This window comes from Paroedura picta, chromosome 14, assembly GCF_049243985.1.
Source record: "Paroedura picta isolate Pp20150507F chromosome 14, Ppicta_v3.0, whole genome shotgun sequence".
In the NCBI taxonomy this organism is placed as follows: domain Eukaryota; kingdom Metazoa; phylum Chordata; class Lepidosauria; order Squamata; family Gekkonidae; genus Paroedura; species Paroedura picta.
Window position 1 is genome coordinate 9,373,826 of NC_135382.1, and position 21,038 is coordinate 9,394,863.

Sequence of the window (21,038 nt, forward strand, 5' to 3'; positions counted from 1 at the left end):
GTGTAGTGCAGGGGTAGTCAAACTGCGGCCCTCCAGATGTCCATGGACTACAATTCCTGCGAATGCTGGCAGGGGGCTCCTGGGAATTGTAGTCCATGGACATCTGGAGGGCCGCAGTTTGACTACCCCTGAGTCCTAGAGATTTGGGAGGAAAGTGGAGTCTGGGGGCAGAGTTTGGGGAGGGGCAAAGCCATAGAGTGCACCTTCCCAAGTGGCCGTTTTCTCCAGGTGAACTAACTGATCCAGGATGGTGTCCTGGTTAAGAGCCGTGGCAGGGGCTCCTGGGAATTGTAGTCCATGGACATCTGGAGGGCCGCAGTTTGACTACCCCTGGTGTAGTGTCTAGGATCTTGACGACTTGGGTTTAAATCTCTACTCTGAGTAGAAACTTGCTGGTTGATCTTGGGCCCAGCCACACTATTTCAGCCTAGCCTTCCTCCCAGGGTAGGTTTTGCTTATATTTTTTCATTTACGTTTTTAACGTTCTCCCTGTCTCACTGATGGCAATATCTAAGATATATGTGCTAAAGTCTCTCTTGCTCAAGTATTGGTAATACCTGCAATTTTGCTTTAGAAAATTAAGCCATTTATCCTTCTGAGTTCCATAAATGTGCCAAACACTTCAGTTTTATATGCCAGCTATGCTGTTCATGATGTATTTTATGTTGATAAAGTAGGCTTGATAAGAAGATATTGCAAATATTTCAGTTTCCCTCAATTTCTGTTTCTTATTATGAAAAGTTTTTTTTGTTATGCAGCTTTCCAGAAATTTTATATCTATATCCATCAGGAGGAATAAATTCATGTTTTTGTTTTTGTTGCTGTTTTGGATTCCTCCATATTTAGTTTGATGTCAGTAACATCAGGGGCCCAGAATATTTATCAGCCCCTGTCTCTGTTCTTTTGGACTATTATATATTGAGTATATAACCTTCACTTCTGTCTCCTAGTTTGGGGTAACTCAAGGGATTTTATCAAAAATGAGTATTGCCACAGGAGCTGTTATAACAATGATTGATGAACTACCCTCCTGTTGAGATAGATCAAGATGGGTAGCTGGGTTTGTCTGTAGCAGCAGAAAAAAGCAGGAGTACCTTCAAGACTAACACAAATTTGTAGCTGGGCCTTTGTGAGTCATTGCTCACTACTTCAAGATGGGCCACTCTGTCTGTAGCAGAAGAAGAAAACAAGGGCCCAGCAGGACCCTCAAGACTGACAAAATGTGTGGCAGGGGAGGATTTTTTGTGAGTCACTCACTGCTCCGTTGTTCAGGTCTTCAGGAATCTGCAGAAGTGAGCCACAACTCATGACTGCTCCTACCGTGACGCAAATGTTGTTAGTTTTTAATATGTACAATAATGTGGGCTATGAAAATAAAACAGTTATTATTGCTTTCTATTAACCTCCTGTAGTGCTAGCTTCTGCTAAAGCAAGATAAATTTTCAGTGAAATACTTCGCTGTGCCTTGGAACAGACTCCGTGGATCTGTGTGGCAAGCGGAGTACAAGACTTGTAAGACTTGTATGACGTTGATGACAAGGCTGTCACGTTCGGCATATATAGTAGTGAAAAGTCTCTCAGATAATTCAGCATGGTTCCATTAACTTCAAAAGAAGAAACTTCTTTTGCGGGGCTAGTAGTTAAAATTAAATTGAATGGTATCATAGAAGCTCTGCTGCAGTGTGTGACACGCACAGGTTAGTAAATGCATGCATAAAACTTTAGAGCAGCAGTTCTCAACCTGGGGTCACGACCCCTAGCAGGGGTCAATCAACCCTTTCCCCAGGGGTCAGCGCTGCCCGAGCTGCTGCTGCACGAGGGTTGTGCGTGGCCACACAGAACGCTGATCACAGAAGCTGAAGAGGCCAGTGGAGGGGAGGGGAGCCATTGATGGCAGCACACAAGTCAGCGCCAGCAAGCAGGCGCAGAGCTCAGTACCTGTGTGCAGGTGATGGCTGGTACACCACCAGCACCATCGCCCCTCTTCGGTGCTGGTCGTCTTGGGCTCTCGTGATCGTCAGCGTGCTGGAGCATGCAACCCTATGACCCCCTTTGGGTCGCCAAGGCCACCGTGCCACAGCTGTTGCGTTATGGTGCCGTCACGGCAGCTTCAGCAATCCAAAGGGGGATCCTGATGAGGTACGTTGAGAACCACTGCTCTAGAGCAGGGGTAGGCAACCTGTGGCCCTCTAGATGTGCATGGACTACAATTCCCATGAGCCCCTGCCAGTACATGCTACCCCTGCTCTAGAGGATACCTAAGTGGTTGATGAGCACCATCAAGGAATCTATGAAAGGCAAAAGGGCTTTAAGGAAGTGTTGCAGACGGTTAGGAGAATGAGCCCTAGCAAACCATGTGCTTGCTGATATCAGCTTTTAAAGTCAGAGTCTTGCATCAACTGCCCCAGGAGACCAGCCTGAGGATGCTGCCATCTGGCCCAGGAGAGAAGAAGCCGCCCCACAGCCGTTCCACCCAGTTCTGTTTGGCAGAATATTGCCTGGAGGTGGGGCTCTTTCCCTCTGACCTCATGCACATGCTATTTTGTTCTTGCGTTACTTGAGTCCCTTGCAACCTGCATGGTGAAAACCTTTTGAACAAATGCAATTACAACAGACCATTTAGCTCCCCAAGAGAGGTTTCTATGGTGCTTTCTGGAAGGAAGGTGTGATAAATTCCGGGCTGATAGATGTTTGTTGTGGGTTTGTGGGAGAGGGCCCAGGGGCCAATGGAAGGTGATTGAATTCAGGTTGACCTCAACCAAACGCCTGGCAGAAGAGCTACCTTTAGCAGCCCCTGCGGAAATGTTTAAGCTCCACTAGGGCTCTGATCTCTTCCGGAAGCTCGTTCCACCAGGTGGGGGCCAGGATGGATAAAGCTCTGGCCCCGGTTGAGGTCAAGCTGGCTTCCTTGGAGCCAGGGATCAGCAGGCAGTTGGTAGTAGCAGAGCGTAAGGTTCTTTAAGCAGAGAGGCATAAAGGTACAAAGAGCCTCAGGTACAAAGGAGCCCAGACTGTGGGTGGCTTTAAAGCCTTAAGCCTGATCCGGAATTCGACTGGAAGCCAGTGCAGTTGAGGAAGGATGGGCTGAATGTGGAACTCCCATGGTGTTGCTGTGAGGACCCTGGCTGCAGCGTTCTGGACCACTTGCAGTTTCCGGATCAAAGTTAAGGGCAGCCCTGCGTAGAGTAAGTTATAGAAGGCTAGTCTAGAGGTGACAGTTGTGTGGATCACTGTGGGTAGGTGTTCTGCGGTCGAGTAGGGAGCTAGTAGTTTGGCTTGGCGAAGGTGGTAGAATGCCAGCCATGCTACTTGGGTGACCTGAGCCTCCATAGAGAGGGAGGCATCTAAAACTACACCTAAGTTCCTGGCAGACTGAGCCACTGATAGCAACACTCTGTCCAGGTTGGGTAGGCACACTTCCTTGCTTGGACCCTTCCTGCCCAGCCAGAGGACCTCCATCTTTGCAGGGTTGAGCTTCAGAGGAAACTGCTTGAGCCATTCTTGTCACTACTTCCAGGCAGCTGGCTAATGTTTCTGGGGGAGAGTCAGGATGGCCAACCATCATATGTCAAGTCTGTGGTGCTTACTCATCTAAAGCAGCCCAGCAGCATTGCCCAGGGACATTATTTCTTAAACTTCTTGAAGTGGGACCCACTTTGGAAAGTAACTGCATCTCCTTTCCTCCTTTTCCAAACATCTTACTTCAGTTAATGCTGAACCAGGGTATATTCTGTGTTGGCGTGTATTGTTAACATTCATAATGCATAGTATTGCTGAGCAACAGATTTTGTTCCCTGGCCATTTCACACATTATGCAATGGCAAACACAGCCTATTCTTCCTCCTCCTGCAACCCACCACTGCCCTACACATATTCATCTCTTGGCCAAAGTGTGTTGACTGGTCTTGTCGTCTGTTGTCTACCTGATGTCGCAGAAAGGCTGGTGAAGCCCATGGACCATTATCCCTGCCTGCTTATTCATTTGGGTACAAATGATACTGCCCAGTGCAGTGTGGTATATATTAGAAGAGATTATGTGGCTCTGGTAAAAAAGGTGAAGGACCTGGGAGTGCAGATTGTGTTTTTGTCAGTTCTCCCTGTAAGTGGCCGAGGCTTAGGAAGAGAAAGAAAAATAATACAGATAAATGACTGGCTACATCATTGATGTCATCGGGAAAGGTTTGGATGTTTGGACCATGGCCTACGCTGTCATGATGGGGCCCTTCTCTCAGGAGATGGTTTGCACCTCACAAGGGTAGGAAAAATGTGTTTGCAAAGAGCTTTGCAGACCTGGTGAGGAGGGCTTTAAACAAAATCCAATGGGGGAGCGAGACGTAAATTCAAAACCTAGTTTGGTGACAAGAACTGTAGATGGAAACACTGCAGATTTACCAGGGAATGGCACATATGCAGGGGACCATTAACTTATAGGTAAGTTCAAAAACTAAAACCCTGGAGCACACAAATCAAGGATTACATTATTCTAGATCAGCGGTTCTCAACCGCTCCCATGCCGCGTCCCCCAACTGCGGCGGCGGTGGGGTTGCAACTTCGGTGGGGTTGCAGCGGTGTGGGCATGCATGGAGGCAGTATGCAGACACAGGCAGTGCTCGCATGTGCACAACAGGCAGGCAGCATGGAGGTGGCCATTGAAATTGCTGCCGTTGCCGCCTGCCACTTCTGCCCCGCCATTGCCCATCGCCACCGCTGCCTGCCCACTCCCAGTCACCGCCAGGGGACCCCGACAGGGGGGCCAGGCGACCCCTAGGTCGAGAACCACTAATCTAGACTAATGTAAGAACTAGAGTCTAAATAGAGGAAGGAAAGTATGACCTAATAGGCATTACCATTGGTGCACAGGGGAAAAAATATGAGGGAATATAACAAAAGGAGGGAATATAACTAGAAAAAAGGAGGGGGAATAAAGGAAAACATAATAAAGGAGTGAGTAGGATAAAGACATGGATGAGGACAATAACTGAAGAGGGAGGGAAAATCAGGAAGGAAATCAGGCAGGAATTCATTGATTGTATGCACAGACAGAAAAGGAGGGGAGGAAAAAATAAATAGAGGGAGGAGGATAAAGATTTGGACAATAACAATAACAACCCACAAAAGAAAACCCTTACCATCCCACAACAACACCCACAAACCCTTATCAACCCACAACATTCCCTAATCAATTCATTCACCACTAACTGATTGCTCCCTTACCCATTCTGATCTGACCCCTAATTAATTTAAATACATACATAACAAATTCCAAATTAATTATGCCCCTATCAAACCTGTCCTACCCATAATTAAGGAGAAGGGTAAAAAGGAGAAAGAAATTGAGGCAGAGATAGAGATAGAAGATTCAGAGGAGAAGAGATCTCTGGACCTGACACAAATAGCTAGGCTGCTAGAAAATCAAAGCAGAGAACTAAAAGCATCTACACAAGGGTTGCTTAATCAACAGTCTAAATAAATACTAAATGAAATCCAGGAGTGTAAAAGAGAGCTCTCAGACCGGAGAGATGGTCTTTAAAAGGCAGTTGAAGACAATACAAGAAATACAGACCAAACTTTTAATCAGAAACCCCCCCCCCCCCCGGTCTCCAAGCTGTGCAGGCCTGAGGTGATTCCAGACCTCCAGGCCACGCCTGGAGGTTGGCAACACCTCCGGTCAGTGGTGTCCCTCTTTTCCAATCTTGAAATCTGGTCACCTTAGCGCAGGGGTAGTCAAACTGCGGCCCTCCAGATGTCCATGGACTACAATTCCCAGGAGCCCCTGCCAGCATTCGCTGGCAGGGGCTCCTGGAAATTGTAGTCCATGGACATCTGGAGGGCCACAGTTTGACTACCCCTGCCTTAGCGTTATCATCCCTGGAAAGCTGGCAACGCATGTAAAATTCTTTACTCAGCAAGTAATTAAACTGTAGGATTAATTGCTGGTGGAGATAGCGAGGTCACAGGTGATTGTGAAACAGGGTCAGGCAGACCCATGGAGGACAGGCCCATCAGTGGCCACTAGCCACGGTGGCTGTAAGGAGCGTCCATCTACAGAGGCAGCAAATGCATCGGCGGGAGGGAGCATCAGAATAGGGCGTTGGCCTCTATGCCCTGCGTGCATGACCCTCCAGGCCACAGCGCAAAACGGCTCATCTAAATGGACCACTGATCTAATCCAGTTGGACTCCTGCTTATGTTCTTACATAATCATGCCTGCTTGGTGCCACTGATGGATTTGTGGGATGGGTGTCTTTGAGGATTTATCACATGTGTAGTGTGCGGCGCTTTTTATAATGGCTTGGCTTTCTTTCTGAGGCTTTTGGAACGATTTATGGGATTGATTATGGCTACAACTGCATTTTTAAAACATGATTCGGATCCATTAGAGACCAAAGAATTGGCATATTTATCCAGCTGCTTTAAAAAAAGAGCAAAAGCAATCAAAATTATACTCTCATGTAGGTCACAGTTGATTTGGAATGCAGTGTGATAGAATCCAGGAATGAAATTTTTGGGCTGAATTTTTAGAGGTCTGTGAAAATTGATAAAGAACTTTATCTGCTTGGATCATGCTTACCTCCCTCCCTTTCCCCTTTATTGTTTCTCGATTTTTTTCTTTCCATCATTTACCCCTTTCTTTCGCTCTCCCCCTTCCTCTTTTGAGGGTTAGGGAAGTGGGTGCATTTATCGGAGGCTGTGGTTATGTGATAGTAGGCCTTGCATTTGTTTGTTAGTCTTGAAAAGACAAGAGTCCCTGGAAAAGTCCATAAATTGAAAAAAGAGAGAATGAAATGTAGTAAAAGTTGAAATTTGCCTCTGCTTGAATGGTTATGCATGCGTACTCTTGGAGGACCGGAGGCACAGGGAGCCTTGCACAGCAGCCATCTGGAGCTGCTCAGGATCTTGTATTGCCTGTTGCCCGTTTTAAGATTACAAACCGAAGAAAAGGAATGGTGAACAGGCTGTGCAATAAATTATCTTTAATACGAAAAAGTTTGTCAAATCAATTTCTTTGAAAAATCAATTCACTGAGCCCAGCTAAAATGAGGTCCGGATTCACTCTTCTTTTCAAAATGTAGCTGGCCCCTTTATATATACATACATACATACATACATACATACACACATACATATACACACACATACATATATATACATATGTACATATATACACATATATATATGTGTGGAGATCCCACATCCGGCCGGTAGTCCAACAACTTGGCTGCCTCCCAGTTGAATTCCGGATCAATCTAGTGTATTTGAGAGACCGCCTTCCTGCCTATACCCCCAAAAGAGTCCTATGCTCTGCCACCTCCAACTGGCTGCGGATCCCTGGCCCCAGAGAAGCGCGTCGGACCTCAACAAGGGCCAGAGCCTTCTCGGTCCCCCCTGGTGGAACGAGCTTACTGAGGAGATCAGAGCCCTGCCCAAACTTCCACAGTTCCACAGGGCCTGCAAAAAGGAGCTCCTCCGCCATGCATTTGCTTGAGGCCAACTGATGGAGAACAGCTGCTGAACCCCCAGACTGAAAGAACCAACCCCCCAATGTTACTGTTAATTGTTATTTATATTATAACATGGCTTTGCAATGTTTTGATGTCTTATTTGAAAGTTGATGTTATATATTGTTGTCACTATATATTGTTCCGTGTAATTTGTATTGTATAATGTTCAATGTAAACCGCCCAGAGCTGCAAAGAAATGGGCGGTATAGAAATCTAAATAAATAAATACATACATACATACATATACACATAAGAGCCTCTTGTGGCGCAGAGTAGTAAGGCAGCAAACATGCAGTCTGAAAGCTCTGCCCATGAGGCTGGGAGTTCGATCCCAGCAGCTGGCTCAAGGTCGACTCAGCCTTCCATCCTTCTGAGGTTGGCAAAATGAGTACCCAGCTTGCTGGGGGGTAAACGGTCATGACTGGGGAAGGCACTGGCAAACCACCCCATAATGAGTCTGCCATGAAAACGCTAGAGGGCGTCACCCCAAGGGTCAGACATGACCCGGTGCTTGCACAGGGGATACCTTTTACCTTTTTTTTACATATACATATACACACACACATATATATATACATACACACATATATATATACACACACCCACATACATACATACATACATACATACATACACACACTAGGGAATACAATAGAATTCAGGAATACAATGGACGCTAGATTGGGGGATGGGGGGGCAGAACTCTGTGGACAGCCTCTCCTTCCCCCCCAGGACCTGGAATAGCTGCAGGCTGGAGGCCCTCTGAACAGGGAGCTCACCAGCAGGGGCAGCTGTCACGTGGCAGGAATCTGCAGCCTCTAAGCCTCAAAGGGAAGTGGAAGGGGGAGGGGGTGGTCAAGGGTGGGGGGAGGCGATTGGCTGGCTGCTGGACAGACAGGCAATCTGGTTGGAGGAGGCACTCAGGGGTGGGACAGCCATCCTGAGTGGGTGTTAAGTGCTAGCCATGAGACACACTCCTCCTCCAAGACCTTACCAGAAATATTAAGTGAAACAGATTTGAAATTTGTTAATTTTTCAGGTGATACGACTGTACATAGTCATGTCAATCCACACCTGGATCCCAAAATGGCCACTGATGGGCCTGGAGTGGGTGGGAAGGGGAGGGGCCCCCGGTGCGTGTGTCCACAGCTCTGCTTCCCAACCATATTCTGCACAGTCGTGCCACTTCTGGGCTTTCTCAAAGCCTGATGAATGTTTCAGGGGTTTCTCAACCGCAAAAAAGTTGAGAAAGGCTGGCCTAAACATACCCAAATCCTGGAGGTCAGCACCTTGTCCAAACCATGTGTGGCTTGAGTTCAGCACATTAAGACACCCCCTCCCCCCAACATGTAAAAAGAGCTTTGTTAACCGCAGTAACAGAACAGGCATTCCCTCTTCTGAATATTTTTTGTGGACAGGGAGACAGAGCTCAGTTTGATCACTTCTGGCAAACTGGCGGCTGATGTAATGTTCTGCTGAGAGTTGCAGTCTCTGCTACACCCCTCTGCATTTGGCACACAACAGGCAACCTTAATATGGTTAGGTGTGGTCCTTGAGTGCAGTGCCACAGAATATTCTCGGTATCTGAGGTCTTTCGTTTGTTGAGAATTAGTGTACTTTGGAGCAGACCCCGGCAGAGAAGAAGTAACATTAAACAAATGGCAAAATGTGTTTGCTCAGTGTTCCGCTGAACAATCTAGCTAATGAAAATTGTACATTTTGAACACGGAAACCTGTTGAATTTTTGCTGTTGTCTCAAAAGGTATTTGTTTTAGAGCCCCTGTGTAAATTGCAAAAAATAAAAATGGGAATTGCAGGAAGCCCAAAGGTTATCACTTGTGAAGTATGTGATTGAAGTGAAATGGACCTCTTTTAGAGCATTTAGATTACAGGGGTAGTCAAACAGCGGCCCTCCAGATGTCCATGGACTACAATTCCCAGGAGCCCCTGCCAGCGAATGCTGGCAGGGGCTCCTGGGAATTGTAGTCCATGGACATCTAGAGGGCCGCAGTTTGACTACCCCTGATTTAGAACAAGGGCTATTACCAGTTTTTGTAAAGAATGTCTCATGATGAATTTCCTTGGTCTCGACATTCAGGTAATGTGTCTAATCCACTGATTGCCCGTGCTTCTCTAATGCAGTGTGAGCACAGTCAAGAAATATGAACAAAACAGAATTATCTAGTTAAGTAGCAAGCCTAAATATTGTTAAACTTAAGTTTATTGAATAAGCACACAGCTTGAGGGAGAGCTTGCTTCAGATACTGCATTCTTATACTTCGCCACCTTCCCCACTGCTTAGGACAGTGGTTTTCAACCTGGGTGTTGGGAACCCTTTGGAGGTTGAATGACCCTTTCACAGGGGTCGTGGCAGAGCAAACTGCTTGGCTAGGGGGGGCATCCACACAACAGCCAAAAAGAGTGAGATCGGCATGGTGGGACAAGAGGCAGAACTGAATTGAGAAACCCCGGAAAAAAACATTTACATATAATCATGAGCAATGGATTCTTCACACCATTAGTCAGTTTTGGTTTAATTTCTGTGAAAGAACAACTGCATAATTTTATGGTTGGGGGTCACCACAACATGAGGAACTGTATTAAAGGGTTGCAGCATTAGGAAGGTTGGGAACCACTGGCTTAGGGAGAAGATGCTTGAACAAGGGATAGAGCATCACATCAGAAATATCCCTATCTGTTTTCATTTGGATATATCCATGCTCCGCGGAGGCTGGCCCCTTTATGCAGAGATCGAGCAAGTACATTAACTTTGGAATGAGGTTGTGCACATTGTTTTTAATTCTAACCTGGCTTTCGGGGGCAGGTCCTGAACTCCTTGTCAGATTTTCACCTTTCCTTAAAACCTGACATCTGAGTTCAGCTCGTGTTAGAACGCATGATCTAGGACTTGAATACAGGCACAAGGTTTGAATAGGTCAGTGGGTGCTGTTATTGATAAATAGGTAGTGGAGTCCTAGTACTATCATCAAGTAAGCATATGTGATGCCAAGGAAGGGAAGACCTTGCTTTTCTCAGGCAACAGTAAATGGGAATTCATGATAATTCTCTTTTTGAGGGACACATTTGAACAGGGGTAGTCAAGCTGCGGCCCTCCAGATGTCCATGGACTACAATTCCCATGAGCCCCTGCCAGCGAATGCTGGCAGGGGCTCATGGGAGTTGTAGTCCATGGACATCTGGAGGGCCGCAGTTTGACTACCTCTGCATTTGAGGGACTGATCAGCTTCCTTCCAACATGGCTACTCATTTGAATCTTATCTTTAAAACTGCTGTATACTTTACCTCAGAGGACTTCCTGATAGTTCCATGTTTTCCTAATGGGGAAGAAAGCATTTGGGGGAAACCGTACAAGTGGAAAGGATTAATCCCCATGCCCCATGGTCCCGGAGGAATTCAGTCTCCCATAAAGGCTGCCCCTAAGAAAAAGTGGAATCGAGGCAGAAGACCGAGTGGTTGCCCTCCAGTCTTGCTGGTGCAGGAGGTTTGACGTGAGCTAATTCAAGAGCTATGTTGACCTCTCCACACACCTGTTTTGCACAGGGTGTGTGGATGTGGAATAGGCTGCCGTGTGATATTTGAAGCAAGTTCCTTTATCGCAGCTGTTTTCTAGATGGTTGGCAGCTGCGTCCCTAGACGTGTCAAATCCCAACGTGGCCATTTTCAGTCACGGCTTCCTGGATAATGTTGGCGGCAGTTGGTGGAATGAATGCAAATTCTCTCTCCTCCTCCTCCTCCTCTCCCTCACCCTGGAATGGTTAACTGGCTTCCACTAGGTTGTCCAGAAGTACACTAACACCAAAATAATTAAGAGGGAAGAAAAGTGTGGGATATATAGCATTTACGTTTAGGTGAACCTGAGAAGATCTGGCAGAAGATATTTCAAACTGACAGATGGGATGGCAAATTCTTTTAGATTGTTTTTAGTTATGGGGGGACTCTGGGTTTATTTTGGACCATCACTCTAAAAGTTAGAAATAATAATCATAATAATAAGTTAAATTGTATACCGCTCTCCCAGAATGGCTCAGGGCTGTGAACATCATACCCAAGTACAAAATACAAATTTACAGTCCATATTAGAAGTTATTCTCATTAAAATTTACCCTGCATACTAAACAGACATTTAAATCCATTAATTAGCAGCTGTCTGGCTGCTATTGATTTTCAAAGGTTAGCAATTGTATGGGATTTTTTAAGGGAAATAGAAGCAGCAAGCATTTTTCTCACCGTAAGGCTTATGCATTTTCACGTGTGTCTCTAAAGCATGTGGCAAGTTGAAATAATGTTCTTTTTCTTTTTTGCTAATGACTGTTTTGTTTTTTGCGCAGTGGGTGACTGGCGGTTGGCTCTGAATGCGGTCCCCAGCTGAGCCCTTTGGTTCAGGCAAGGGTGTACTAATGAGGCTGAGGGCGAATGGCCAAGATGGTCATTTTGAAAGTGTATAAAGGGCAATAAACATTTTTATTCATGCTTTGTTTAAAATTCCCAGTAGGATACATAATTGCGCTAAGCGTGTCTTCATTCTCATAAAAATGGCCTGCTGGATGAAAGGCCCATCTAGCTAGCCGTCTGCCTATATCAGTTGCCAGCCAGAGTCTTCTAGAGCAGGGGTAGTCAACCTGTGGTCCTCCAGATGTCCATGGACTACAATTCCCATGAGCCCCTGCCAGCAGTAGCAGTAGCTGGCAGGGGCTCATGGGAATTGTAGTCCATGGACATCTGGAGGACCACAGGTTGACTACCCCTGCTCTAGAGTCCCTGGGCAGGGCTCAGTAGACAAGCTTCAGCTGCTGCTGTACAGCTCCTGAACATGGAGGTTTCATTTTGTTAATGTGGCTAATATCAATTGACAGGAGTTGGTTTTTATACCTTACTTTTTACTACCCGAAGAAGTCTCAAAGCAGCTTACAATCGCCTTCTCTTCCTCTCCAGTGTGGTGTTGTGGTTAAGAGCGGCAGCTTCTAAGCTGGCAAGCCAGATTCCCTACTCCCCCACATGCAGCCAGCTGGGTGACCTTGGGATTGTCACAGCACGGATGAAGCTGTTCTGACCGAGCAGTGATATCAGGGCTCTCTCAGTCTCATCCACCTCACAGGGTGTCTGTTGTGGGGTGAGGAAGGGAAGGCGATTATAAACTGCTTTGAGACTCCTTGGGGCAGTGAAAAGCAGGATATAAAAACCAACTCTTCTTCTTTCTTGTCAGGTCAACTGGCTTAGATTTGGCCCAGAGAATATCAGTTGTCTATCCAAGCGCTGTTCATATAAGCTTGGACTTTCTCCACTCGGAAACATGTGTCATTTGATCTTAGTCCCTGCTCCCAAAAGACGCTCTGGTCCCAATGGCTATAACAGGCAACAGACCTGACAAATAAGTGAAAGCAATTTCCTTATAGTTCTGGCTGGGCTGTGTGTTTTGAAGTGTGTTTTTAGATGTAATTCATTCATTCAAAAATTACTGTTTTGTTTCAGACATGGAGGAGTTAATAGTGGAACTGCAACTGTTTCTTGAACTTCTGGACCATGAATACTTAACCTCCACAGTCAGGGAGAAAAAGGCAGTTTTAACTAACATTCTTCTGAGGATACAATCATCGAAAGGTCAGTGGGTGATGGATATTATTTGCATGCAGCATGGAATAAAAGGGAAATGTTCTTAACATGATGCACAGCTTTCCTGTAAAGTCTTTCAGGCTGCTCAGTCTTCCTGGGTGCTTGGAATCCCCAAGGCAGAAAACACTATAATGAATATTAAAACTAGCCTTTAAAACACATAATTTAAAAAAATTACAAACAGCGTCTACTAGGGTTGGGTGCTTCAGCATCCGAAGCAGCCGTTCGCGCCCATGGCTCTGCCGAAGCGCCCAACCCTAGTAGACACCCTTAAAACGCATACGAAGGAAGTTGGGTCAATGAAGCTATGTCATCCGAAAGGATGGAAGACAATGTTGGAGGGGAACAGAAGATGCAATTCCACAGTTTTGATGTCACACCTCTAAAGAGACTTTCTCAGGTTGCTTTTATCTAGTCCCAGCCTTTTTCAACCATTTGACCATGGAGGAATGCCTGAAATATTTTTCAGTCTTCAAATAGCCCCAGAAGTGGTGACATACTCTTTCAGAGAAGTGGACACGGAAGTAAGATGTGATAGCCAGTCAGCCAGTCAATCATTTACCATTTTCCCTTTGCAGAGAAAGAAACTAGGCTTGTAGGCAACAAGAACAGTGGGCTCCAGTGATGTCTAGTGATGTCAGCATCCATCTGAACTTATAGAGAAGGCTGCGTAACCCCTAGGTAGCTCTTGTGTAACCCCAGGGTTCCCCAGAACCCCTGTTGGGAATCCCTGATCAAGCCCAGGATTTCTCAGCTACGGTTTCGTGAAACCCTGGATTTTCCAGAGGGCCCCCTGGAAGGGTCTCCCAAATGAGTAGGAGTTAATTAATTTCTAATATATTTTTAAATTTGTTAAACATTTATCTGGTGATATGACCATGTTGACGCTCCTCCCAAAATGGCCAGTGGTGGGCCTGGAGGGGATGGGGAAGAAGAGGGCCCCCCGGTGGGTGGGTACACAGCTATGTTTCCTAACCATATTCTGCAGAATTGTGCCACTTCTGGGGTTTCTTGAACCCTGAAGAATGTTTCAGGGTAGTCTCAACGGTAACAAAGTTGAGAAAGGCAGATATAGCCTCAGGTGGTGAGGGCACCCAGAAAAGGACTGCTTAAGGTGACTTCAGGGGTCAGATAGGTTCATATAGATCAGTGGTCCTTGTTGGGCCCAGGCTTTACGGGACTTTTGATTCTCGTCATGTCTCCTAGCAGCCATAAGGAAAAGAACTGGCCAGGCGCAGTGTGGGGAACTGTAGCTGTATTTTGAGCAGGAAGATTATTCTGTTTGGCCCTTATGAAGCATGAGTAGACAGACAGACAGACAGACAGACAGACAGACAGACAGACAATCTGGTGAAGATGATGCTGAGTGGGAAGGAGCCTTCTGTGATTGTGGAAATTGCAAAAAAATCTACTACTTCAAGAAAATTCAACATATATACAACAACAAATGTAAGTTTTCCAAACAGGTATTTTCCAAACAGGTATTATTCCAAATAATAGCGCCTTATGTAGTTCTGCATCAGAGCTATGCCAATAAAGGTTTTCTGAATCTGATAGATAAGTTTTATGGCATTAGCCATTGGCCATCACAATCCTATCAATTCTAAAGAGTTGTTGTTGTTGTTAGGTGCGAAGTTGTGTCCGACCCATCGCAACCCCATGGACCCCATGTCCAGGCCTTCCTGTCCTCTACCATTCCCCAGTGTCCATTTAAGTTCGCACCGACTGCTTCAGTGACTCCATCCAGCCACCTCATTCTCTGTCGTCCCCTTCTTCTTTTGCCCTCGATCGCTCCCAGCATTAGGCTCTTCTCAAGGGAGTCCTTCCTTCTCATGATGTGGCCAAAGTATTTGAGTTTCATCTTCAGGATCCGGCCTTCTAAGGAGCAGTCAGGGCTGATCTCCTCTAGGATTGACCGGTTTGTTCACCTTGCAGTCCAAGGGACTCGCAAGAGTCTTCTCCAGCAAAACAGTTCAAAAGCATCAATTCTTTGACACTCGGCCTTCCTTATGGTCCAACTTTCACAGCCATACATTGCAACTGGGAATACCATAGCCTTGACTAGACGCACTTTTGTTGGCAGAGTGATATCTCTGCTTTTTAGGATGCTGTCTAGATTTGCCATAGCTTTTCTCCCCAGGAGCAAGTGCATTTTAATTTCTTTGCTGCAGTCCCAATCTGCAGTGATCTTGGAGCCCAGGAAAATAACATCTGTCACTACCTCCATTTCTTCGCCATCTATTTGCCAGGAATTGAGAGGGCTGGATGCCATGATCTTGATTTTCTTGATGTTGAGTTTCAAGCCAACTTTTGCACTCTTCACCCGCATCAAGAGGCTCTTTAGTTCCTCTTCGCTTTCTGCCATTAGAGTGGTATCATCTGCATATCTGAGGTTGTTGATATTCCTCCCTACAGTCTTAATCCCAATTTGTGCCTCATTTAACCCAGCCTTTCTCATGATGTGCTCTGCATACAAGTTAAATAGACAAGGTGACAGTATACAGCCTTGCCGAACTCCTTTCCCAATTTTGAACCAATCAGTTATTCCATGCCCATTCTCACAGTTGCTTCTTGACCTGCATATAGGTTTCTCAAGAGACAGATAAAATGCTTTGGTATTTCCATCTCTTTAAGAACTTGCCACAATTTGTTGTGCTCCACACAATCAAAGGCTTTAGCATAGTCAACGAAGCAGAAATAGATGTTTTTCTGGAACTCCCTAGCTTTCTCCATGATATGTAAAGGCTATATACATGCAAATAACATAAAATAAAATGAAGGGTAAATATAGCACAGTGAATTAGCGAACAGACCTGGGAGTTTCCTGAGATCACAGCACAATCTCATCTTTGCCACAGACTTCCTTAGATGAGCCCCTAATAGCTTCATTTTGCCACCTGCATTATGGGAATAATACTTCAGGGTTGTAAGGTTGGCTGAATAGCCTTAGTCCTTCATGAGCTTGAAGTGTTCAGCTATCTTTGTAGCATAGCCTAATAGATTTTATTCCAGTATAAGATTTTTTTGAGTCAGAGCTTCATCAAGTGAGCTCTGTCTCTGGAAAGCTATGCTGGAATAAATTTTGTTAGCCTCCAGCTCCCGTATTGTTCTGCTGAGCAGAACAGTTTTCAGCGCTCTTAGAATGCTGACCAGGATGGCACATTGTGAATCTGTCTTGGAAAGTTGTTCCAGAGACATGGCACATCTGTGGACTATGCACTACACTTACTCTTGTGCAGAGAGAATGAAGATGACAGGTAGGTTTATATGGAAGGAGGTGACACCTAAGATATCCAGGCCTGAGACCGTTGAGGGGTTTGGTGGTTCAACACCTTGAACTGAGCCAGGAAGCCCACCTAGCAGGTAATACCTTGGGGCAAAAGCCCAGTACCCATTTGCTGCCATCAAAGAAACAAAGTACTGCCAGATTATCAAGGGAGTAGCCTTCTTGATCTGACAGAATGAAGAGTTCACCAAGAGTGAAGACTGAGGCAGAAGATTTTGTAGCCAATGTCCAGATCATTAATGGATGGGGCTCTAGTTAGCTAATCCACAGCCTCTTTCATTTTTATGTATAAAGGTAAAGGTATCCCCTGTGCAAGCACCAGGTCATGTCTGACCCTTGGGGTGACGCCCTCTAGCGTTTCATTCAATACGGGGTGGTTTGCCAGTGCCTTCCCCAGTCATTACCGTTTACCCCCCAGCAAGCTGGGTACTCATTTTACCGACCTCAGAAGGATGGAAGGCTGAGTCAACCTTGAGCCGGCTGCTGGAATTGAACTCCCAGCCTCATGGGCAGAGCTTCAGACTGCATGTCTGCTGCCTTACCACTCTGTGCCAGAAGAGGCTACATTTTTACATTTTTATGTATGGCGTGTACCAATTCCTGCTTGTCCTTCAGTATTTTCAACTTATATTAGAGCAATTGTTCTACTTTGTCTGGATTTGCAATAATTATGATTTAATTAATGCTTTTTTGCAGCTGACTCTGCATTTAAAACTAATGATGTCTTAGGAATCTCAAAGCTATATTGTTCTATTTGCATCCCTTAAGGTCATAGCCAGATTTGGAAATGAAATAGGAAAGGAAGCTTGAAAATCACCAGTTGTTAAAATTAGTACCTTTACTTAAGAAGAGACTTTGTAATAGGAGACTGTCCTCTTCCAACTGTGAAATGAAATACTTTTAGGTCCTTTTAATCATAATGATTATTTTTGAAAAAAATACAATCCTGCCTGCCTGATCAAGCGTCTCAAACTCTGGGATACTTCTGTTGCCAGACAGGAAAGTCTCTAGTGTTACAGTTCTCAGTCACTTCTTCTTCTTTTGGAGCCATTGGTCACCCCCTCTACTCTCTGAACTTGCATTTCCCAACTATTTTCTCAAGCTAGTGGACATGAGGTTTGGAGACCTTCTCTTTCTAGTGGAGCTAGCTTTCTTACTGGTCTTCCTCTGGGGAGTTGAACAAATCTCATTTAATTCCCTCTATCTGCCTGTAGGAGTAGATTTGCTTTGTTTTTGAGTGACTTCAGATCCTACCTTGCATCTCAACTTGCAATGACAGAGAGAGGTCCCTGTGAGACGTCCTTCTCCAAAGAATTGAGTCAGTGAATATGGCTCCTTCTGGGAGCCTTCAAGCCTACTGTTACATTTGCAACCTGTATACCAATTTATTATTGGTGAATAAATCTTTGTTGGTCTTAAAGGTGTGATTGGACTCAAATTTTGTTGTACCAATTTCCATTGTCATCTTAGACCCTTTTGCATGCCTTAGCAACCAACACACATTAAGGAAAAGCTGCCGTTGTGCCTGTAAAGTCATCACTCTTGGGGACAGATCTGCATGAATAAGCATCGTTGATTTCTTGCTCTTGCTGTGAGACACACAATAAGTAGTATCACGTAGTGGTCTTTATTGAGTTAGGAACCTCCACAGGTACAAGACTCCGAATCTCCAGTAGAGTCTCCAGTGTCTTGGCCAAAGGCCTGCCCACTGCCCAGGAGTAGGGATGGACATGAACCGAACAAGAAAGCAAAATTGGTCACAAATTTTGTTCTGTTTGTGGTTCACAAACCAAAGTACGTGATGGGTATATTGTCACAAAGTTCCACAAACCTTTTAAGCAGTTCCATAGGTAGAGCAGAGGTTTAAAGAGATTCCGAGTTCCCTTGCTTTCTGTTCCCTGCAAAAGCCGTAAAACGGCTGCTCCCCACCACTCAGCCATTTTTGCTTTCATGTGCAGTTCCTTTAAATTTGTAATGGACTGCACAAGAAAGTGTGAAAAATAACAGGCCCTGAAGTGAAGGGCAAAAGCATTCTTGGACAGGGATGGGCGTGAGCCGGAAAAATGCAGTTTGTGCTGGTTTGTGATTCATGGCCCTGCAAAGCCCATTGAAAGTCTCTTTAAACAGGGGTTGCAGAAAGTGGAATCCAATAAGTATCTACAGTGAATAGAAGAAAAGTTGGTTTTTATACCCTGCTGTTCTCTACCCTAAGGAGTATTAAGGCAGCCTTTCCTTCCTCTCCACACAACAGTCATCTTCAGAAACAAGAGAGCTGAGAGAGTTCTGAGAGAACTGAGACTGGCCCAAGACCACCCAACAGGCTTCATATGGAGGACAAGTGGGTAACTTAACCACGACCCACTGGAAAGGAAGGTCCCTATTGTCAAGGAGTCTGCTGTGGAAAGGCCATAGCTTTTGCTTTCCAAAGTCTTGTGGTTCTTGACAAGGAGTCTCAAAGTGGCTTATAATACTTGACAGTAAAATTTTTCTGTCATCAAGTTTATTGATGACATGGTATTCTTGAAGAAGGACAAAAGTGCATTCCCTGTTTACAGGGTCATCGCCCACCTGGGGAACAAACAATTGTTTGCCACTTCCTCTGGCATAATATTATATATTAGTTTAGTCTTAAGCTTTAGAAACTGAGGAAATACAGTTTGAAAAGGGGGGAAATTGCATTCTGGGTCTGTTATTCATATCTTGGTGTTTGCAAATCCCTGAATATAAAGTGTCGACCATGATCCAGAGCGCTCACCTCTACAGCATGGATTTTCTCTTTCCTTAGTGCAACCCCACCCAGTGATGAGCTTCCACCCAAGACAGAGAGATGCTCTGGAGCCACACCCCATGCCGTGGCCCACAACCCAGATTGCACAAGCTTTTCTGGATCCCCAACCTTTCTCACTGCATTTTGAATGCCAGAAGTCTTGTCTTGGTTACAAATATATTCAATTTATTCAGCATTCATATTTTCAGAATTTTGAAAATGTTCACAGGTTCTGTGACGCGAGCTGATACTACAGAGCAGAACATCCCTTCTGTTGAGTGTTCTCTAGGTTAAATAACTTTGTTTCATTGTGTTTTTTTAAAAAAAAAGATTTTGAAGTAAAAGAAAATGTCCAGAAGCAAGAGGTGACCAGTAACTTGCCCGCCCCTCCTCAGATGCCTCTGCCGGAGATCCCGCAGCAATGGCTGGTGAGTGGCTTTTTCCCCACTTTCTTCAACATATAGTTTGGAACACTTAACCAGCTTTTAAAAAAAATGTCATCTGCCTCATCAAAGACTGAATGATGTAACATTTAAACCAGGGGTAGTCAAACTGCGGCCCTCCAGATGTCCATGGACTACAATTCCCAGAAGCCCCTGCCAGCATTCGCTGGCAGGGGCTTCTGGGAATTGTGGTCCATGGACATCTGGAGGGCCGCAGTTTGACTATCCCTGATTTAAACCATGCAGTGTGATGTTAAAGTACTACTGAAATTGCACGCATTGGCCCATTATGCACGGGCTGGAATGGCTGTGCTGGCGGCCGCAGGGCAGCAGGTAGAATCTCCGATTATGCAATCCCCCGCCCTCGCATGGCCTGGCCTAGGGATACCGCAGGTGCCTGCAGGGGCTGGGGTGGGCTGGTGCTTTGCATAATTGACAGTGTGGGCCTTTCAGCCCGCCCAGCCCTGACCTACGTTGTCCCTGTAGGGACACCGCCCGCCCTTGCCTGCTCCGCGGAGCCGGCAGGGGCGTCCCCCTGCCCTCGCCATAGTGTGTGGGCAGTGGCCCGCCCCCCCAACTCCCCCTGGCCACTGCCACTTACCCTGCCTGGCAGTGTCCCGGGCTTCCTGGCCCCAGCGCAAAGTGCATGCATGCGCGCTATGCCGGGGCAACCCTCATGCGTACACGGGGAACGGCAGGGCATCTTACAACGGCATGGCAGCAGTGGGGAGTAGCTGTTTTTCCAATTTTTCAGTTTCCAAAGCAAAGTCAGAAAATACAACACATCAGTTATAAATATCTAAAAATTAAAATCTGGGGACTGAATCTATATTCTTGCACAGGAGTAATCTTCCTATCCTTCCTACCCTTTTGTTTCATCTTTGCAGTGACCAGAGTGCATCTTGGTCTAGAATTTCCTTGAGATTTAACTCTTGATTCAGGATCTGTTTCTTTACCATTGCTTTCTCCCCCACAGAAGCCTGCTTGGTATATTAGGTGCCATATTTTTCCTCCATGTTTTATTGTGATTTGACTTCCACTGTAATGTGTCACATTCCAGGTCCATGTTCACGCTTAACTAAAACTGAAATGGAAAGGCACATAGAATGATCTCCCAACTTACGCTTGAGTGTTCTTTGAATATTTTATATCTGTATTTGATTATACTCAATGATACTTGGTTCCAGTGCCTGGCTTTTTGTGGCATTTGATACTGGGTATAAAGCTCCCTGTGGTATTAGACAATAATGTTGATGGATTATCATCATTTTCAAATGTTGTGCTTTCAGTTAACACTTTGCACATTATCATATGTCAAGGACCCTCTGTGTTTCTGCTCATTGCAGAGAATTGTGCAGTTTGTTCTTAGATGTGTTGTAGCAGTGAGCCTTGTGGATCCCCACTGTGAA

At 45.5% G+C, this 21,038-nt stretch overlaps 1 protein-coding gene across 5 annotated transcripts in view; it reads left to right on the plus strand.

Moving 5' to 3' along the window:
* Positions 1–21,038, plus strand: part of AFAP1 (actin filament associated protein 1) — an 81,341-nt gene that overhangs the window by 5,520 nt on the left and 54,783 nt on the right. For all 5 annotated transcript variants that reach the window (XM_077310704.1, XM_077310703.1, XM_077310705.1 and 2 more), the window contains exons 2-3: positions 12,993–13,121; positions 19,517–19,614. In XM_077310704.1, the coding sequence (XP_077166819.1) occupies positions 12,995–13,121; positions 19,517–19,614 (225 nt within the window). In that variant the 5' untranslated portion in view covers positions 12,993–12,994. The remainder of the gene's footprint in view (positions 1–12,992; positions 13,122–19,516; positions 19,615–21,038) is intronic.